This window comes from Diabrotica virgifera, chromosome 2, assembly GCF_917563875.1.
Source record: "Diabrotica virgifera virgifera chromosome 2, PGI_DIABVI_V3a".
Classification (NCBI taxonomy): Eukaryota; Metazoa; Arthropoda; class Insecta; order Coleoptera; family Chrysomelidae; genus Diabrotica; species Diabrotica virgifera.
In genome coordinates, this window is record NC_065444.1 from 178,204,316 (window position 1) to 178,222,643 (window position 18,328).

At 33.0% G+C, this 18,328-nt stretch overlaps 1 protein-coding gene across 2 annotated transcripts in view; it reads right to left on the minus strand.

Annotated features, from left to right (window-relative positions):
• Window positions 1–18,328, minus strand: part of LOC114329172 (uncharacterized) — a 245,730-nt gene that overhangs the window by 215,408 nt on the left and 11,994 nt on the right. For both annotated transcript variants that reach the window (XM_050642944.1, XM_050642943.1), the window contains exons 4-5: window positions 18,172–18,295; window positions 8,034–8,232 (exon numbers count right to left, since the gene is read on the minus strand). In XM_050642944.1, the coding sequence (XP_050498901.1) occupies window positions 8,034–8,232; window positions 18,172–18,295 (323 nt within the window). The remainder of the gene's footprint in view (window positions 1–8,033; window positions 8,233–18,171; window positions 18,296–18,328) is intronic.

Genomic DNA, 18,328 nt, shown 5'->3' on the forward strand with positions numbered 1-18,328 from the left:
TATCCTTTACTCTATTAATAATTCCTATTTCAGTCTTATTTTGATTTATTTATATATGTCTTACTAACTTTAAAATAATGTACCTATAATAAAAATGTAATCTCTCTAAACATTTCTAATATTTCTCTAAACTTCTAATAACTCTTTTGTAGCTATAATAAAGATTTAATCTCTGTTGCTGTATGTCTAAAAATTTCACTTTTTGTGTCCATTTGCTTACTATCTACTAACACTATTGTAAGATATTGTCTATCCTTAATTCAAATACTTCCATTTTCCGCGAAAATTTAACCTGAATTCATTATATACATTTAAAAATAAGTTATTTATGATTTACGTTACTTTAGAGAAAAAAAATTACAACTTTAATTCTTAGACAAAATTCAATGATTAGCTACTTATTTGATATTATTCTTAATTTTGCTTCTTTTCTTGCAATTTTTATGTGTCTTCTTTCATTTTTCCCACATATTTTAATAAAAAAATTATCTTTTTTTCTCTTCTTCTTCTTGTCTGGTACTACAACTATATTTCTTCATTTTCTCCACATAATAACACTTCTACAGTGTACATAATTCATCTTCATATACATCTTTCATATAACAATCATATATCATTTATCTCATATATCATTTCATATAACATCATAATCATCACTTCATATACTAGCTCCGATACCTTCGTTTTACCTTAATAAAAGAGGTTTCACTCGGATGTCTTAGTTCTCCGCCAATATTAACCCGAATTTTCGCCCTGATCTGTACGCACCATTAAGGTGGTATAGTTAACTCAAAACACGAAATAGGTATTTTATACGGTTCAAATTCTTCTAAAAATATCACAACCTCAATCCCTTGCTTTGAGGCCGTTGTTTATTCACGAATAATCATGAATAAAATAGGTACCCTTCAAAACACAGAGTGGGTCTCTAATAAGCGTTCAAGCTTCTATAAATCATTAGTACCTTCCTAATTTGACAAGAGCAGTGGGTTTCTTATTGTCTCTAGTTGCCTCATAATATTTAGCTTATAATATTGTTAGTTCTTCTTCTTATCTATATAGTCCTCCAGATTCTTTATCTCGACTCTTCAGGTCGGTTCGTTAAAAATATATCTCTTGCTTATAGCAATGTTTGTCTTAAAGCTCTTATATCAACGTATGTCATCACTAATCATTATTCATTAAAAAAATATCATTTATCACTCAAAAAAATATTAATTCAGGTTCATCTCATACAAAATTTAACACAAAATCGATGAAAATGTATCTATAGAATCAATAAATATCAATAATAAAAACAAAATGGCTAATAAAAATTCAATAATAGTATACATATTCGATACTAATTCAATTCAAAATTCAAAAACAGCCTATGCAAAAGTTAGATAAAAATATTCAAAATAAGTTTATATCTCAAACTTCGATAGAAATTTTTGGAAAAAATTCGATATTCCATAAAATATTCAAAAATAACCGTACTAAAAATCGAAATCGGATAGAGATTTTTCAAATAAATTCAATAAAGATTCAAAATTCAATAAAAATTCAAGAATAGCATATGAGTTTTAAACATCTTTTGTACAGGGTGATATTATAATACCACAGTATCGTGAGTATCGAACCATGTTTCATCTAGATAAAATATCGGTCTTCCTTCATCTCTAAATTTAGATATAGCATCCAAGTATTCATTTCTCCATTTAATTAGACGAGGAGAATCCATTATTGATGATCGCTTATTAATTTTCTTGTATCGAAAACCAATGTGATTCAAAAATCTTGATAAAGTTGAAGGCGAATACGTAATGGAATAGTCTTTAACAAGTTGATCGTAGATCATACTAAGCATTGGAACTAGGTTCTTTGAATAGAAATTGTAAATTGCTCTTCTAATTACCTCAGAATCTTTTTCATTTACTGCTTTATATGTAGAAAAGTCATTCCGCTTTTTTGCAAGGTTGAATTCTATTCGTAACAATTTTCCACACTGTTGTATATGGCATCCTTGTCAGTCGAGATGTTGTCTTGATGAGGAATTTACCGTCTTCAGGATTTGGATTATCTTCTTTCACAGTTTGATAAACATTCCTAATAATTTCTTTGGCATCATCAGATAAATGTACACGTGTTTTACACTTAGCACTAGCTTCACCAACTTCAGACATTTTACTTGAATACTCGCGATCAAACCTTCTGTCTAAATGCAAGAAAATAACTGCCTGAATGTGCAAATGTCAAACTTAAATATGTTTGCCCCCCTTTTATAATGTTCCATAATGTATGTTTTCTGGATAAATAAATGATATTTAATTTTACCTAAATACCTATAAGCACGAGAATTATGTGTAAACCTATTCGCGGTGTGCAAGTACTTGGAAGGGAAACGAGAAACGACCGTGCGCGAGTCGCGGAGAAATATTGCAACTATCTTAAATAATTCATATTGTCAATTGAAATTGTCAAATTGACGTATATTTCATACCTTCTGTCATTGAAGCAAAAAAATTATATATTGCTCCACAATATTGATATGATATGCAATTATTATATAAAGGTAAATTTAATTAATTGTATTTTGCTTGCAGTACTGCATTTTAATAACTAATTTTATTTACTACATACAATTGTTTACATTTGCATAACATAACCTGCATCTTATTTTTTCTTCTTATTATTTTTTTGGACTATGGCCTTGACAATTATCCAGAAACCAGGACTAATATAATTGGCCAATATAATTAAAAGTGCGAATAAAAGTACAGAGCGTAGAAATAGAGGTCGCTTTGCCGAACTTGCACGGTCCCAATAGAATAATAATTAGAGGTATATCTTATCTTTAACTAATGCTCTTTCTAATGATCCTTTAATTTTTTTATTTAAAGATAGAAAGCTGCATTATCGGAAGTCCATTTTGTTTAAAGCGAAAACGATATAAAGCACATTATAATCTAACTCTATAAAATTCACGTAATGAGCGCATTGGACATAAAAATTGTTTGTGATCGTTTGTAATTGATTCCAAGCAAGTTAATTTCAGATGACTAAACGAATTCGTCTACAGTAAACAAAATTTTTAATACATTGTCTAGAAATTTTAATTTTAATAATTTATTTGCATTGATAGGTAACGAGTCAGTTCTGTAAATAATATAAAGTACGGCCCTAGTAGCTGTTCCAAAACTATTGCCACCCGTCGCAAAGACAATTAAGGGATTAGTAACGTCAACTATTTATTATGATACTAAATCGGTAGGGACATCCCACCAGCGTCAGGTCAAATTTCTTATATCTTGACGAAAAGACAGTTCATATTATTTTGCTTGTTCTTTTACTTATAATGTCTTTTCAACTCGGCTTTTTTTAGTTTTTTGTTGTCATCTCTACTTTTCCCTCCGAATGAAACAAATGGTATTTAATTTTAACAATTAACTACAATAATAATTATTTATAATATAATCATTTTAGTAATATTAATAATTTTACAAATAACTGCTGTTTGCTAGCATTTTGAATTATATATTTTCTATCTTCTTCTTAAGGTGCCTTCTCTATTACTGAAAGTTGGCTATAACTACAGAAAATTGTTCTCTATCTTGAGCGGTTCTTAGTATCGAATGTGTGTCCATGCCTGTCCAGTCTCTCACGTTCTTCAGCCAGGAGCATTTTCTTCTTCCTGAACCACTTCTTCCTTCCACTTTCCCTTCCATTATGAGCCGTAAGAAGTTGTATCTTTCTCCTATGTAAATCATTTCCTAGATAACTCGATTTTCTGTTTTTACAATATTTAAAAATTCTCTCTCAGTCTCCATTCTTCTCAGCACCTCGTTTTTGGTCACGTAATCAGCGTAATCTGTCCAAGAGATCTTTCGCATCCTTCAAAAAACCAACATCTCAAAGGCTTCTATAAATATAGAATTCTTTCTATAATTTTCTTTTTCGAAATTTCTATAAATATAGAAATTGTTAGAGCTGTTTTGGGGTTTTAGCCAAATTTTCAAACCAAGATTATTTAATTAGTAAATAAATTTCAACCCATTTATGTCCGTATTCAAATAGAACATTAGAGGCATTTCTATTCATTTATGTTATACTTTGTATTACGAATTTAAAAAAGTAAAATTAAAATAAACGTTTTAAATATTATTATTATTATTAAGTCTTTATGCTTTAATTACATAATCGTGAAGTTATCTGGGGCCGCTCGGGGTAATTTGGCCTAGGGCCGCAAATATCCTAAATCCGGCACTGCAAAGTATTAGTGTAACTTCATCGTTTTCTGACTTATAGCGTTGCAAATAAAATTAATTTGAGCTAAACAAATTAAATACCTTTTAAACTATTTGACCAATTGCTTTGAAATTTAGGATATGATTTAAGTACCAAAAGTCTCAGCATTCCGTGTAATAAGAACGTTCTAAGTTAATTTTTACATAAGTTATGAATATTTATAGAAACTCAAAATTTATGATTTATTTTGCAATTTTCTAAGCAACCAATAAGGATAGAAGTATTCAGCGAACGCCATATAGAAGTTTTTTATACGATTTATGAGTTTTTCGTTCTCAAATTTGTTTAAAATACTTAACCTTTTTGGTTATAGACGAAAAAAGCGAAAATTTACCGTTGTTTGATCTTCATTTGTTTATAACTGTGTATATCATCAAAATCGGCTGCAGGAAACAAATAGATCATTAATATAGATGTCCATACTACTCAAAAAATTTGGTTTCGGCCTGGAGGGGGTTGTGTCACGAACAGGATATTTTTTCCCTTATTTCTCTGAACTATAAACTAATATTGAGTGTTTAGTAGCAAAACTTATTTACAATGTTATCAGTTATGAAATCATTAATAGGTATTGGGCATACAATTAAAAAAATCATGATTATATCCATCATGAGATTTCGTTTATTCAATTCGAGTCGGACAACCTAAGATAATTCACCATCAGAGGAAGAATGTATTAGGCTTGAGAAACTATGTAGAAAATGAAAATTTCATTTTCTATCAAGAAAATCACCTGATGAATATTTGTCTTTTCATTTCAGCGACGATGTCTGGAAAAAATGTTGACTATCCAAACAAGTACGCAAACGATCATAACTGACATTTATCTGAATTAAAAAAAATCAGTCTAAAACTGTTTGTTGAAATACTGATTGTTTCTGGATAGTCCAAGCTGTGGGTGAATTCAAGATATAATTCAGGAATTTTTGAAACCTATCAGGTGTTGTAAAGGACGATGCCAGGAATAACTTCTACTAAAATGTAACCAAAAATTTTAGGAGGTTTTTTATTTATGACGTTTTTGATTTATTAAATTTGCAATTTTTAAAGATTTTTCATTTTGCAGCTTAGAATATTCATTTTAGAGAAAAACTTTTAAATAGAAAGTTATAGTAAATGAAAAAACCTACAATTTGAGCTACGACAAATTTATTTTCGTTAATTAGTTATTGCCAAACAGCCTGCGATAAGTCCAAAATGGCCGTTTTTGCAATTGCATTATTTATTGTAAAAATAACTTTCTTTTATTATTTATGCCTTTAAAATGAAGACGTTCCAATTCCAAATATAAAAAAAATATAGATATTACAAATTGTTTATCTCGAGAAGTCAAATGTTGAAGGCTATAACTTTTTGAAAAAAAATCGTAGAGAGTCATTCCTAGATCCACTTTCCTTCTAAAGACTTATATTTTCATAGCCTGACATAAATAAATGCATAAAACATTGTTCAACCTCTTATTTCAGGTTTGAAAATAAGGGGGAATATTTTGTTATAAACATTTAGACCTGAAGCGTGCCCTGTATATTCTATGAGTTTCTAACTTACATATTACTGTTGCTGAAGACAAAACAAAAATTCAAAACAAAATAAAAATGTTCTACGACCAACTGAAACAGAGATAATTATTGTTTTTGTTTTCTTAAATCGTAGTGACTTTATTTATAACAATTAAGAAATTATTTCTCAATCATTGACTAAAAAAAGACTTACATTATCTTAAAATAAAAATTATTTTAAAGAAAATTACATTTAATTATTAAAAATGATTTTTAGATTCGAGTGGCGATTTATTTTTCTTTACGACTGTGATTTATTGTGTCGGTTGCCCTTAGCAACTAATAGTACATCGAATCACGGTTCTTGCTCCAAATTTTAAAGAACCGCTTGGATTGACATAAAATTTGGCATACACATAGATAACATATCAAAGAAGAAAAGTGAAATACAAGAAAATGAACTTGAAAAGAGACAAGAAGAAGAACAAATAAACGTTAATAATGAAACAGAAGTTTTACAACATGATGACAATATCAACTTGAGACCACAACGAAATAGACGTTTACCAACCAGATTAAATGATTTTGAGGTAAATTTTACTAAAATTGATATACCACAGAGATATGAAGAAGCAGTGGCAAGTAGTGACAAAGAAAAATGGAAAATTGCCATGAACGAGGAGTTTGATGCACTACTCAAAAATGAAACATGGACTATGGTTAAGAAGCTAGACATGCCGTTCGATATAAAAACTGCATTTTTATATGGACATTTTGACGAAGACATTTTTATGTCACCATCTCAGGGGCTAAAGTGTGAACGCGGACTAGTGTGCAAGTTAGATACGTCGTTGTATAATTTAAAACAATCACCACTCTGTTGGAATCTAAAATTCCACTTGTTCTTGGCTAACTATGGTTTTCAAAAATTATCAGCTGATCACTGATCAGTGTATTTATATTGGATATGTAGACAATATTAAATTGATCTTACTCATTTAAGTTGATGACGGTTTGTTATCTTCTGAGAAAAAGTTAGCAATAGAGACAGTTTTGTGCGTGTTAAAAGACTCTTTTGAAGTGACCGTGACGGTTGGGAACTATTTTGTCAGACTAGAAATTACAAGAAACTTAGAGGCTGGTACAATGTTAAGTCAAGCAAGTTATACAAAACAGATAATAGATAGATTTGGTCAACAAAATGCAAATCCTGTAAGTACACCAGAAGATGTAAGTGCTGGCTTAACAGGTTCATTAATATTTTTAGCCATAGTGTCAACCCCTGACATTGCACATGCGGTGGGAGTAGTCAGCCGCTATACAAACAATACAATGCAGCACAGTGGAATGCCGTCAAAAGAATCATCAGATACTTAAAAGGCACAATAAATTCTGGCATTTATTATGACAAGTACGATGAAGTTAACATGTATGGATATAGTGACGCAGATTATACAGGTGATACTCGTCGTTCCACCACTGTCTACTTTTTGGACACTGGACAAGCAAGAGATAGACAATCAGAGAGCAATAAAGTGGACATTTGTTATATTTTTTAATGTTTGTTTATGGACTGAACAACTTAACAAAAGGTGTGAGTATTGGAATATGTTTTGTAATGTTGTTCATATAAACTTTAGATTCTTATTTGATAGAAACAGAAATGACATATATTATATAAAAAATTTAATTAGGTTGTTTTTGATAAAATATACATGAATGAAGATGTTGTTGAATAAAGAAAGCAGTTTTTATTTAAAGTCTAATCTCTAGTTCTTTCTTAAATTAAAACATATAAACTCTAATAGAGACAATGAACAAAGGACCAAGGAGACCAAGGACCATCTCTTTAGAATGTTTTTTCATATCAAAGCTCATGCTAGAAGCAAAAAAAATAGCCGAGACCACCGTACTGGAAATATGTATATGGGACTATAAGAAGAATGAACATTATGTGGAATATTTTACACAATAAATATCTTCTTCTTGATGTGCTTATCCGTGATGAATTTTGGCATCATCATGGCAATATTTATCTTATCTCCAGTAGTGTGGAAAGGCTCCACATATGTTGTGTTGAACCAGGTTCTAAAGTTCTTTAACCAGGATGTTCTTCTTCTTCCTGGACACCGCTTTCTAAATATTTTTCCTTTCAAAAAACTTGTAGAAAAATGGCTTGTATAAAGAGTACGATTTATGTATATTTTGCATCTTTTTTAAATTATTATTAAAGTTATCCGTTATTACCTGTATTATTTTTAAAACGGATTGTGTCTGTAACGGTTTTATATTTTTTAGGCTTGAAGGTGATAGTAGCGGTAACACTCATTCCTGGGGCTATTTTTTCGTTTTTCTTAAATATTATCGAAAAGTAGGGACATTTAGGAAAATTTTCCAGACCAATAGCTTGAATAGTACGGCTTGTGTTGATTATCTTGATGTTTTCCTAAAAATAATTTGTGATATTTAAAATTCTGGTATAGTTATTGAAATAAACTAGGTACATAAGATACAAGTAATAAGTAAAAACATAATAATTAATATGTACTCTAGTATACTGTAGTTTTCTCACTAGGTGATTGATTTTCAACAAAGTGTTATAATGCTGAAATTTTGCAACAGAAAACATACGTATCGAGAAGAATACAAATTAGTGGTAAGATAATATAAGGTATATTTAACTTATTTTCCTTAAAAAAAAAAGAAACTACATATTTTTTATCCGGAAAATACTTTCAAGAAACACAAAAAAGAAACTTCGGAAATGTATGTAAATTTGATAGTTGTAGATTTCCTATTACCCAATCAAAATGGCGATTATAAAAATATGATTTAGAAAAGTAACATATTAAAGAACTTAATAACAAATCCTTAGTTTTTTCTTTAAATGCTGTCTCCTCTAAGAAGGTTGGCGACCATTACAGTGATTCGAATATTCGAGTCTGCTGCTCTTAAAGCCTGTCGCAAGTTGACACGCTGCTTGCTGCTTGGTAAGGTGATGCAAGTAAGTCATGGGGGATCCCTGCAAATTCAAATGCAGTTTGCGCCTACTGTTCTTAGATGACGCCCTGCGGAATGAGAACTGCGCATCGCAGCGTCACGGACTGTGAAAACTTCGTCACGTCATTCTACGCGGGAACTTGCGGTGTTAGTATCATTTCTGTGTTTCACAGATAGTCATCGTGACTCACACTGCGTCACCTCACGAAGCTGCATGTCAACTTGCCGCCTGTCTAACAGTTCCTTAAAACTGAGTTAAACCATATCCCTAAATTGTTTAGCCAGAATATGCGTCTAATACCGTGGTTTCTCCATCCTTTTATTTTTTCATGCATGACCACGTGCAGCCATTCGTACCGGTCACTTCTCATGAAATATCCCAAATATTGCAACTTTCTAATTTTGATACCATTTTGCGCTTATTTTTGTTCTCTCATTATTTCGAAGATTACTCTGCCTACCCAGCTTATTTTAAGCATTCTTCTGTGTGTTCACATTTAAAATGCCTCCAATCTATCGGTGATCTGTTACTTCAGCGTGCGTACATCCACTCCATAGCACAGAGAGCACTTTTAATCCGATCGACAAACTATTACACAATATATTGTTCATTTTGGTTATCGCTTGTTCAATTCTTGATTACATTTTCTATAGTATAGTATACTTGGACTTGTTTTATTTGGTTTCTGTGGATCATTAGTCCTTCTTGTCGGTGTTGGAATTTAGTGATCCCCATAAATTTTTAGTTAGTTTTTTGTATTCGGGGTTAGACCCCTTCCTTTACTATTATATTATAGCATTGTTATTATATGAGAGCATAATGAGAAGTAAATAAACATTATTATCCAGATTTAGCCATACGGCTCACACTCCCTCTAAGGGGAAAATTGACTCATCCCAGATACCTACGGTATCAAAAGGATTGAGCTCTGGTGGGACTCTTTCCGTGTTATCGAGCCCTAGGTGACTTGGAATGCAGGTGTATCTCCCAAAAATTTTCGTACACTTCTGGCCGTCGCGAGTAGTACAGCTTTTTGCATGGTCTAATAAAGATGTTCATTCAGACCCAGCTTTTTTATGCTTTCGAGGAGGGTCTTCGCAATGAGTCCAGTAGTAGACATGATAATCGGTATCGTCTGGGTACTTTGCATTCTCCATTGTCTCCGTATTTGAATTTCCAGATCTCTGTACTTGGCGATCTTTTCAGTAAATTTACTACGGAGATTATTGTTGTTAGGTATCGCCACATCAATTAGTGTTGTTTGTTTTGTTAATTTATTAACTAGTACGAGATCTGGTCTATTATGTGCCACTGTTTGGTCTGTGAGCACAGTGCGGTCCCAGTATAGCTTGTAGTTGCCATCCTCAAACATACTCTCAGGGACGTATTGATAATACGGGAGATGGTCGGTTTGGAGAAGTCCCAGCTTGGTAGCTATCTCCTGATGAAGGATTTTTCCCACTGCGTCATGCCGTTCCTTGTACTCAGTTGCAGCAAATGCCTGGCAGCCCCCTGTAAGATGTTGGATGGTTTCTTGGGCTTGACATCCATATCGGCATCTGTCGTTTTGAACATGAGGGTCTTTGATGATATATTTCAGGTAATTTCTGGTTGGTATAACCTGATCCTGAATGGCCAGTAATGAACCCTCCGTTTCAGGGAACATCTTTCCTGATGTCAACCAGTAGTTCGACGCTATATTGTCGACATAATCTTGGCTGACCTCATTGGCATGTCGCCCGTGCAGAGGTTTACCCATCCAGGCGCGCACTTTTTCGTGCTTAGTAAGGTGGTTTATGCGCAGTTCTGCTTCCCTCAGTTTTATCGGTGTTGTGTCATCTACTGCGCAGATAGCGCGATGTAGAGTAGATGTTTCAGCCTGTATCTGAAAATAAGATCTTAAATTAGCAATTTGTTTGTCTAATTGCTCACTTATATTCATAAGTCCTCTTCCTCCTAAATTCCGTGGTAATGTCGTTCTTTCTACTGCACTTTTTGGATGGTGTTTTTGTGCCTTTGTGAGGTGCGTTCTTACTTTTCGCTGAAGATTTTCTATGTCCGTTTTTGTCCACTTAACAATGCCAAATGAATAGCTAAGCGCGGAACATGCGTAGGTGTTTAGTGCCTTAAACAAATTTCTACTATTAAGGTGTGAGCGAATAGGATGGCAACGTGGCATTAGATAGAAAACAAAGTGTTTTAATTTTCGCCTGCATTTTACCCGATTTTCGCGTGGTGCAGCGAACATTGAATGCTGAGTGAGTGAAAAAGGTAAGGTATAAACTGTGCCCTACCTAATGCAAGAATAATATAAGTAAAAACGGTAAAAAATAGTATAAAATACTAAACGGACAAATAAAAGTGAGGTTAACAGCTAACAGATAAGCTTATAAACACTGGCGAACGCTGGTCAAATTTCAAGCGGTGTTGCCGGATTTAAAAAAAATAGAAACACCTGCCGAAAAACAAAAGCAATTTTGGTGCGTGGATAATTGGGCATACCTCCGCGTGGTTGAAACGGGTGTGCCCAGTTAACGCTACGTACAAAATGGCTGAGAACGAGTATAGTGTGGACGAAAAGACAAGAAAAAGAGGAGATGAATCGGAAGATGAGGCAGACGATAGCAGAAGTAAAAAAGTACATCGGTCGCCTGGGAATGATAGGCAACTAGAAAAAATATTGGAGAGCCTAAATATTATCACAATGGAAATAAGGGAACTAAGAGAAGAACAAAAAGAGTACAGAGCGGAAATGAAGGAACTCAGACAAGAAAATGAAAAGCTGAAACAGGAAAACAGAGAAACCCAACAAAAAGTGGATGAATTGGAAAATAAAATAGACAGAATGGAAAAGGACAAAAGACGAAATAATATAATACTGCAGGGAGTAGATATGGATACCTACGATCAAAACATAACAAAAGATAACGTCCAAGATTTTTTATGCAATGCACTAAAAGTTGAGACAAAAATAAAAAGCGCAAGAAAAATTGGAAGTAAATCCTGCTTGATTGAGCTCGAAAATGCAACGGACAAAGAAGAAATTATGAAAAATAAAGGCAAATTGAGAGACATAAAGGGAAAAGAAATATATATTAATGACGACATGGACAAAAATGAACGGATGATACAGGGTAAAATCAGAACGAAGGCAAAAGAGGCTAAATTGGAAGGAAAAAACGTCAAGGTAGGATTTCAAAAAATAAAAATAAATGAGGAGGTATGGACATGGAATAAACATCAGCAACAACTCTTAAAAATAGAAAACCAAAACAGAAACCAAAAAAACTAAACGACGTAAATGAAACGGTAGCAACAACGGCAATGGACAAGGAGACGATTGGGATTAAAAACAAGAAAATGAAAACTAATTTGGGAACATGGAACGTAAGAGGCACTTATGAAACGGGAAAACTTAAAGAATTAATTAGAGAAACAAAAAGATATGAAATAGATATATTAGCTTTACAAGAAACAAAACAATTAGACACAGAAATAGTAGAAATAGATGATATAGTATTTTTTAAAAGTGGGGGGAATAACAGATTGCTAGGAACAGGCTTTATCATACAGAAAAGATGGAAAACCAGAGTGATGAATTTCAAGCCGATATCAGATAGAATGTGCACAATCAGGTTAAAAGGGAATCAACGAAACATAAGCATAATAAATGTACATGCACCAATAGAAGGCGCCACCGAAGAAGGCAAAGATGCATACTATGAGCAACTAGAGAGAGAATATGACAGATTACCAGCATTTGATATCAAAATAGTAATGGGAGACTGCAATGCTAAAGTGGGAAAAGAGGATATATATGAAAATATAACAGGAAAATACAGTTAACACGATGTATCAAATGATAATGGTCAACGAATTATAGGTTTTGCCACAGAAAGACAAATGGTAATAAAAAGCACATACCAACGCAGAAAAGATATACATAAAGGAACGTGGATTTCCCCTGACAAAAGGACAATAAATCAAATAGACCACATATTAATAGAGAAGAAGCACGCCCATAATATAATAAATATAAAAAGTATGAGAGGAGCGGAATGTGACTCAGATCACTTTTTGGTAAGAGCAGCCTATAGAATAAATGCTAATATAAAGAAAGACAATCAAAGGGACAAAGAAATCAAAAAACAATAAACACAGCAATACTAAAAGATAATATGACACAGAAGAAGTACGAACAACAAATAACCAGCAGACTAAACGAAGAAACAGAAACACTAGACCCGGAAGAAAAGTGGGAAAGCATAAAAGAAGCAGTTTTAAACACCAGTAAAGAAATATTAATTAAAGGTAATAGAAAACAAAAAGCAAAAGAATGGTATGATGAGGAATGTCAAAAAATAGCAGAAGAAATTAGAAAAATAAGAATAAAAAACTTAAGAAATAATAGTGACATTAGCACACAAGAATATAGAGAATTGAAGAGAATTATGAAGAGAACATGCAGAAATAAAAAAAGAAAATACAACGAAGAAAAACTCAAAGTGATAGAGGAAAAATTCCAAAAAAAGGAAATAAGATCCTTTTACCAGGAAACAAGAAAAATGGAAAGGGGATATCAGAAACATAACCCATATATGAAAAATGAGGAAGGAATATTAATAAATGAACCCGGGGAAATAATGAGAAATTGGCAAACTTATTTTACACAACTTTTAAACAAAAACGAAGAAGAAAGGGGAACAATCCAGGAAATTGAAGATGACCATATAGTAATAGAAACACCTACGAGGGAAGAAATAGAAAATGAAATAAGAGGGCTAAAAAACAATAAAAGCCCAGGAATAACGGAAATATCGGCGGAAATGATAAAGGCAGGAGGAAAAAGACTACACAAGGAGATACATAGCCTGATAAAAAGTATATGGGAAACAGAAAGAATGCCAGGAGAATGGACCAGGGCAAGGATATGCCCCATACATAAAAAAGGTGATAAAATGAGATGTGAAAATTATAGAGGTATCGCGTTGCTAGAAGTCGTGTACAAAATATTGACAAACATCTTAAGAAAAAGCTGAATCAATACACGGAAAAGATATTGGGCGAATATCAGGCAGGATTCAGAAGTAATAGGTCGACGACAGACCAAATATTTGCGTTAAAAGAAATCCAAACTACGTGCTACGAACATAAAATAGCAGTATACGTCCTGTTCGTCGACTTTAAACAGGCCTATGATACGGTAAAGCGGCAACAGATGTACGCACTAATGAAAGAAATGGGCATACCAAGTAAAATCGTCAGGATGGTAAAGATGACTATGGATAACTCCACAAACGAAATAGCATGGAAGGGACATAAATCAAATAATTTTGAAACAAAGGAAGGATTAAGACAAGGAGACCCACTATCAACGACTCTTTTTAATGTAATACTGGAAGGAATAATCAGGAAAAGTAAAATAAGCACACAGGAAACGATTTTTAAAAATGGCCACCAATGTATTGCATTCGCAGATGATCTAACATTATTATCGACAAGTAAGAAAGAGCTAACAAAATTAATGAGCAATATAATAAAACAAGCCAAACCTTTTGGTCTTCTCATAAATAAGGAAAAGACAAAATACATGATAATGGGAGAAACAGATAAAGAAAATGAAGACAATTTCACATTGGAGATAGAAGGAGAAAATGTATGCGCATTTAAAAGAGTTTCAGAATTTACATACCTGGGTGTAAAAGTAGATGAAAAGGGACATGGGGAAGGGGAAATAAAAGCAAGAATAGCAAAAGCAAACAAAAAGTATGGAGCATTGCGTCCATTAATGAAATCCAAAGATGTGTCAAGAAAAACAAAAATAAGAATCTACAAAACAGTTATCAGACCTACAGCTACATATGCATGTGAAACATGGGTGCTTAAAAAATCAGAAATAGACCTTTTAGAAAGATGGGAGAGGAAAATACAACGAGCAATATATGGAGGCGTGAAAATAGACGGTCAATGGAGAAGAAGAAATAATAAGGAACTTGAAGAACTATATAATGAACCAAAAATAACGACGGCAATCAAAGCACAGAGAATCCGATACTTAGGACACATAGAAAGAATGGGAAAGGCGAGAATGCCAAAAATGGTTCTATTACGTAAGCCAATACAAAAAAGAAGAATAGGAAGACCAAGAAGGAGATGGAAGGACAGCGTATATGAAGACTTAAAACAAAGTAATATTGTAAACTGGAAAGAAAAAGCTTTGGACAGGAAACAATGGAAGGAAGTGGTGAAGAAATGTATGGAAAGACTATAATGTTAAGTGTAGTATTAAGTGTTTTATACAAACAAATGTAATATTGTATATATTATAGTAGTATAGGATATAGCATTATATATAAATATGTAATAGTAATTGTAAGGAAAAATTAAATCTTTCAGCCCTAGGCCTTCACGGCCTGTTGAGCTTAATAAATAATAAATAATAAGGTGTGAGCGAAGCAGCTGTTTTACCCTTCGTATAAACTCAGTAGTTATCTCTGTTTTCATTTGTTTATGGTCAATTCTCCGCGCTTGCTTTACTCCAAGATATTTATACATATGGTACCGATGATGCAATAATAATGTTGAACAAATTATATCACGCTTCCTTAGAGGTCGGACTAAAGACATCAACAAATCAACAAATAATGACTAATCTGATGCTAAATCGTAATATTGCTGTTGATGGAATGGATATTGAGCACACTGAATCTTACATATAAGTACTTGGGACATGAAATTCGATTGGGAAGAGATAACCAGACGGGCGAGCTCCCACGTCGCATAGGATTAGCCTGGGCAGCGTTTGTAAACTGAACTATGTATTTAAATCGGACTTGCCCATATGCCTCATAAGGAAAATCTTTGACCAGTGTGTGTTGCCGGTACTCACTTATGGAGCCGAAACATTAACACTAACAAAAAAGGTAGTGAACAAGATTCGCGTAACTCAGAGGGCTATGGAGCGCCAGATGTTGGGTGTCTCCCTGAGAGACCGAATGCCAAACGAAGAAATACGCCGTAGAATAAATACAACAGACGCTGTTGAAAAAATCGCGTCGCTAAAGTAGAATTGGCCAGCACACGTCGCCAGATTGTCAGACAACCGATGGGCAAAACGTATTGCCGAGTGTAGGCCACGAGAAGAAGCACTACGGAACAGAGGACGCCCACCAACCAGGTGGGCCGATGATCTGAAGCATGTTATCGGTAATTGGATGCAAGCTGCACAAAACAGAGACAGATGGAAAGAGCTGAGGGAGACCTATGTCCAGCAGTGGACGCGTACGGGTTGATGACTATGAGCCAAAAAAAATTGAAGCAGAATGGTTGATCTATATCCATGTACCTTTGGACTAACACATGGAAAATAAATCTTCTCTTGTTTTAAGGGCATCCCTAAAGCTAAATTTTGTCTCGCTGATATCCTGTTCCAGTCTTCTTAACAGTAATAAGACATTTTTGATCTTTTGTCGATTATTTTTTCATTGTCTTTTGTGTTAATTTTAATATTACCTATTCAGCTCTTCGTTATCTTCAAATCTTCAGCATTCCACTTTAAAAGGATTAATGTCTCAACACCGAAAAGGAACCTTAAAATTTATAAAGCCGTTAATATCTAGGTCTTAGTCCTTCGATATATCGACAATATCCTGAGAGGGAAAAAATCGCAATCCTTTAACTAATCATCCAAGTAAAGATTGAGGGGAGTAGGTCGCAAACAAATGTCGTGGCTATTAAATATAAAGAACTGGACAGGCATAAATAACACTGGCGAGCTTTTGCATGCCGCAAAAGATCGACGTCTAATTCACCAAGGCACTATAGGTGCACGTAGTGATGTAAAATTTCCGGCATGATTCAAACCCCGGAAAGTTTCCGGAAACTTTCCGGGAATATTGGAAATTTTCGGAAACTTATGGAAATATGGCATTTTTATTAAAATTATTATAATAAATTATACAAACCAGTAGTTAGCTTTACTTATTGTTGTGGTATTACTACAGAAAAAATCTCTTAAAAATTAAATGTCCAAAAATACTAAAAATTTATTTAACTTAATTTAAAAAATACTCTGAATATTTGTTATTAGTCATTATAATTTAAAAATAAAAAAGTTATTTTATTAAAAAATATATTAAAATGCAGCTATACACTGCATAGCTAATATGCTCTTCACCAGTGATGCGTTGTCCTGTTAAAGAAGAATCAAGTAAGTTTGCAGCATAGTGTACAGGCTTCACTTCCATTTTTTTTCTAATTTAGATAAGCATTCCTTTTCCTCAGACTTACTGATTGGAAGTAATGGAATATTCTAGGTAAAAATATTGTCTGTATCCTTAAATACCTCGTCAACCTGGGATATTGTAAACATATTGCCTTCCAATAAAGTACCTAATCCATTTCACAATTGGTGTTAGAACAACTGCTACTTTTTGCAACTTTATCCAAAATATTTCATCATTCACACAGTTCTGTTTAAAATTCCCTGAAATTTTTAAATTTTCTCCCTCTATGACCATAAGTATCGGTAAAGCACTTTTAGACGCAATAATGTTATTTATACAATTAAGGATTGAACCCCATCTAGTTTTTACAACAAGTTTTAAGGAACTAAGTTTATTGTAGTTTTGAATTTTTTCTTTTTATTTATTATTTTTCTTTTGAAATATTCCCATGCATTATACCTTTACTACAATCACAATAAAAATTCACTAGAAATAAACAAACAAAGACACATTGAATGTTCGAGGAGGACTTTGATCATTTGGAAGATTGTTGGGAAATTGATGATTTGGTAAATCATGATTTACAATATTTATGTACATTGTAAATCCCAAATCATGATTTGCAAAGTTTATACATTGTAAATCATAATTCGGGAGTACTCCTCTTAACATTCAACGTGTCTTAGTTTGTTTATTTCTAGTGCATCTTTATTGTGATTTTAGTATGGTTTAGGCATTTTTAGTATAAAAATAATGAAGGTAATGATCAAAACAATGTTCCACTTGGCAGTGGTATAGGTTCGCCGGCCATGTGAATTAAATAGCGCTACTTCCATGTAAATTCAAATTACGTCACTGACTCTTATGTCCAAAAGGCTCTTGGAAATATTCTCAAAAGTTCTCGGAAATATTATGGAAAGTTCTCGTTAACATTCTTGAAAATTCTCGGAAATATTCTCGAGAATTTTCCATTGAAAGTTTCCGGGAATATTCGCGGTCAGGAGAATATTTCCATTTTTTATAGGCGAATATTCTCGGAAACTTTCCAATGTTCGCGAATATTCGCTTGGAAATATTCTCGACTCACATCACTAGGTGCACGGCACCATAAGAAGAAATCCTTCGATACTTTATAACTTTTAAATTTTAAACTATTTACCTGATAGATTTCTCCTACTGTGTAGTTATTAAATACAACATAGTTTGGTATAACTTTGTAACTATCCGTATAGCTTTTAACTAATGTTACAGTATATTTTTGAAACTGTCGTTGTTTCTGTTTCCTAGGACAAAAAGATAAATAGGCTATCATTATT